This window comes from Cyprinodon variegatus, unplaced genomic scaffold (assembly GCF_000732505.1).
Source record: "Cyprinodon variegatus isolate N-32 unplaced genomic scaffold, C_variegatus-1.0 Scaffold2006, whole genome shotgun sequence".
In the NCBI taxonomy this organism is placed as follows: domain Eukaryota; kingdom Metazoa; phylum Chordata; class Actinopteri; order Cyprinodontiformes; family Cyprinodontidae; genus Cyprinodon; species Cyprinodon variegatus.
Window position 1 is genome coordinate 26276 of NW_015152459.1, and position 3153 is coordinate 29428.

At 34.8% G+C, this 3153-nt stretch overlaps 1 protein-coding gene across 1 annotated transcript in view; it reads right to left on the reverse strand.

The window, feature by feature from the left end:
- LOC107105016 overlaps positions 1 to 1197 on the reverse strand; it is a gene marked incomplete at its 3' end in the record, with an annotated part of 27328 nt that extends 26131 nt beyond the window's left edge. Inside the window, exons 1-2 of the mRNA XM_015405131.1 lie at positions 1173 to 1197; positions 137 to 271 (exon numbers count right to left, since the gene is read on the reverse strand). Coding sequence (XP_015260617.1) covers positions 137 to 271; positions 1173 to 1197 — 160 coding nt within the window. The remainder of the gene's footprint in view (positions 1 to 136; positions 272 to 1172) is intronic.
- Between the last annotated feature and the right edge of the window lie 1956 nt (positions 1198 to 3153).

Sequence of the window (3153 nt, forward strand, 5' to 3'; positions counted from 1 at the left end):
GATACTTAACACAGTAAGTAATGTATGCTTTGTTTTTTTCCCCAACACCATTATTAAGTTTCAAAAAAAGATACCCCACCATTTAACAAATCTGAAATCACTTTTTGTTTCAATAATAAACAGAAACTAAACTCACCAGTTTTCCTTACAGAGACTTTATTGCTGCTTTCAGTGTAGAAAACTGGATCTCCTCTTCTTCCTCTGCAGCTGTATATTCCTCCCTCTGAGATGCTGATGAATCTATAAGGTTCATTGATTCTGATGGACTGAGCTGCATGATACCATGACTCCTGTCTGAACCAGTAAAACTTCCATCCAGCAGAGCTGGGCACAGAGCAGGTCAGTGTTATACTGCCCCCTGCTGGTATGATTGTTTCCTCTGCTATTAGTTTGGCTCTTGGTTTTTCTGCTATTGAAGGAAAAACAAAAACAAGTAAAAATATCCAGAATATCGTTTAATGAAGTGTTTTAACTCGATAAATCTCGCATTCAGCTAGTAGAATAAATCAGATGTTTGATCCCCTGAGAATTTAAAACCACATTTTAAATAAACGTTGGATCAACTTTTTACTTACCATATCTATATAGGTATTTATACATTTTTTATTTATTTTTTTATTTTCCAGGTATAGCCAATATTAACTTTACAATGTTTATGTCTTCGTGGTGTTCTTGAAAGTATTCTATTTTTCAATTAAAAAAATATGATTTAATCTATGATGATCTAAAACAAAAGAGTAAAGTTAGAACATTTCCTAAACTGTTCTGTACTGGTCAACATAATCTGGCTCACCTGTAGCAACGTTGTGATCATATTAGACACTAACAAAGCTGATAACATCCTTAATGCTATGAAATATTTACTTTAAACTTTAAGCATAAACTTGAAAAAAAAAAAAAAATAAAAAATAAAATATTCCGAAAAACAACAGCTCAAAGTTGAATGTTTTAATAGAAAAGATGGTTAGATAAAACTAATTGAAACATTTCAAACAATCACCTATTTTCTAAAATAGAGGGATAACTCACAAACAGTTAATGAAAAAGAATCACTCCATTGAGTTAACTCATAGTTTCTTCTTCCTCTGCAGCTGTAGGAGTCACTGTCTGCTGTTATGGTCCTGGATTCACTGAATGTTTCAGAGTATCTGCTGGTTGGTCTCCATTCATACGTCCACTCAGTTCCTCCACCTCCATGGATCTCACATCTCAGAGTGACTCTCTCTCCTCTGAATATTGGAGACCAGTTGTGTTGCAGAGTCACAGTGGGTTTAATGGAACCTGCTGACATAAAGAAATATCTGGTTAGAACAGAAACATTTAGAACAAAAAAGTCTGTTTAACTTAACAAATTAAATCAATAAATCGGTATTGACCTAATAGCATATGAGAAATTTCATATTATTACAGCAATTAAAAAAAAGAAATATTAATAACATAGTGAATTCAAAACATTAAAACTGATTTCTGAAAAAAGGCTGACATCATGTAAAATATTAGTTTGAACATAATTAGGAGACAAAATATTATGCTTCCTTTTAGTAGAAAATAGCATTTAATAATGAATCTGAAGCAAATACACCAGTAAAGAAGATTTTTACTGTCATATTTATTGTTGCTTAGACTAATAAATAATTTAACGTTGTGATGTTAAATTATATATTAATTTACAGGCTGCCATCACAGAACAGGTGAAAATATCTCATAGGTCTGTGACTGGAAAATCATTTGAAAATGCACCTTCTTGGTCCTGTCGCTGATGCTTCATGTCACTGTCCCATTTTCTCCCATGGGAGCAGCACATGCTCTCTATGTCAGGAATTAATAAAAAAATAAAAATCCAAAATATATTGCTTGTTTACATCTTTATGGGGAGCAACATTAATAATCTACAAAGTCTCAGTTGCTCATATCAAAACTCTCTCTATATACGTTCTTGAGGTTCCATGTTGCATATCATTTTTTAAGTACATAAATTAGGTAATTTTTTTACACATAGAAGCTGGAAACTTAAAAATACCATGCCCTTCTGTTTCTGTTTAATTTTAGAAATGGGACTATATTATTAAAATTTTATTATCATCATTTACTGTCTGAAAGGGATACAAAACGAAATAGTTGTCTAAGTCTAACTCTGAGTTATAAACATTTTTTTTTGCTCTGGTCAGATGTATATAGAATCCATTCTGCTCTGCCTTTAACCCAACAGCAATAGGTTCTAAGAGAGGGCCTATAGGCTTATCCCTTAAAAGTGAAAAAAAAAAAGTATAGCTTAGGAGTCAATCCCCAGTACCAGTAGGCCTACTCATTGAAAGCATTTTTTGCGAATCAACAAGTGTTTGTTGGAATACAATTGAGTCAGTGCTGGAGCTGCACACAGGATGAAATCTTTCAGCTCCATTGTTTGCGAAACAAACACATACAAACATGAATTCAAGCGTTTGCCCCTTTCTTGAAAATAAATTGATAGGGTAAAATGCAACTATTTAAAGAAGAATTCCCCTTTTGGAAATAGTAACGTATTTTTCTTTTTCATAACTTGTGGGTTTCTGTCAGTGTGGCAGAGATACGGCACACCAATGGAACTAACACTTAAATTAAGTTGTTTCTCCCACAACCAAATTCCAGCGAGTCTGCACTGATGCAGATTTAATGGGTGAACAGTCCTCTTACCCTACCCAGCCTTTCGCGGGAAAACCAAAAGCAGAGATTAGTGCATAGGGGTTGTGTTTAGGGGTCAGTTTGGAATTTGTCCAGTCTATTTGTACTGCGCTCTATAATACATGTAATTCGTTTGCTCATGGCAAAAAGTTCATCTTTAATTTGAACACACCTTGAAGATATCATTCCACCCTGTTAGCTCATAGTCTCTTCTAGCCCTGCTGCTGTTTTCTCCACTGTAGGATTCAGGAGCTCTGCTGATCCTGTATTTACTAGAAGTTTGAGAGTTTCTGCTGGTTGTTCTCCAGTTATACATCCACTGATATCCTCCACCTCCCTGAATCTCATATCTCTGAGTTACTGTCTCTTCTCTGAATATTTGGACCTGTTGGATTGCAGAGTCATGTAAACTTTGTAGGAAATTTAGCCTGGGTGCCATTCCGAACCTAGTCCCGCCCACAACGTTTGAGGTCGGGAAGTTCGGTCTGGCAT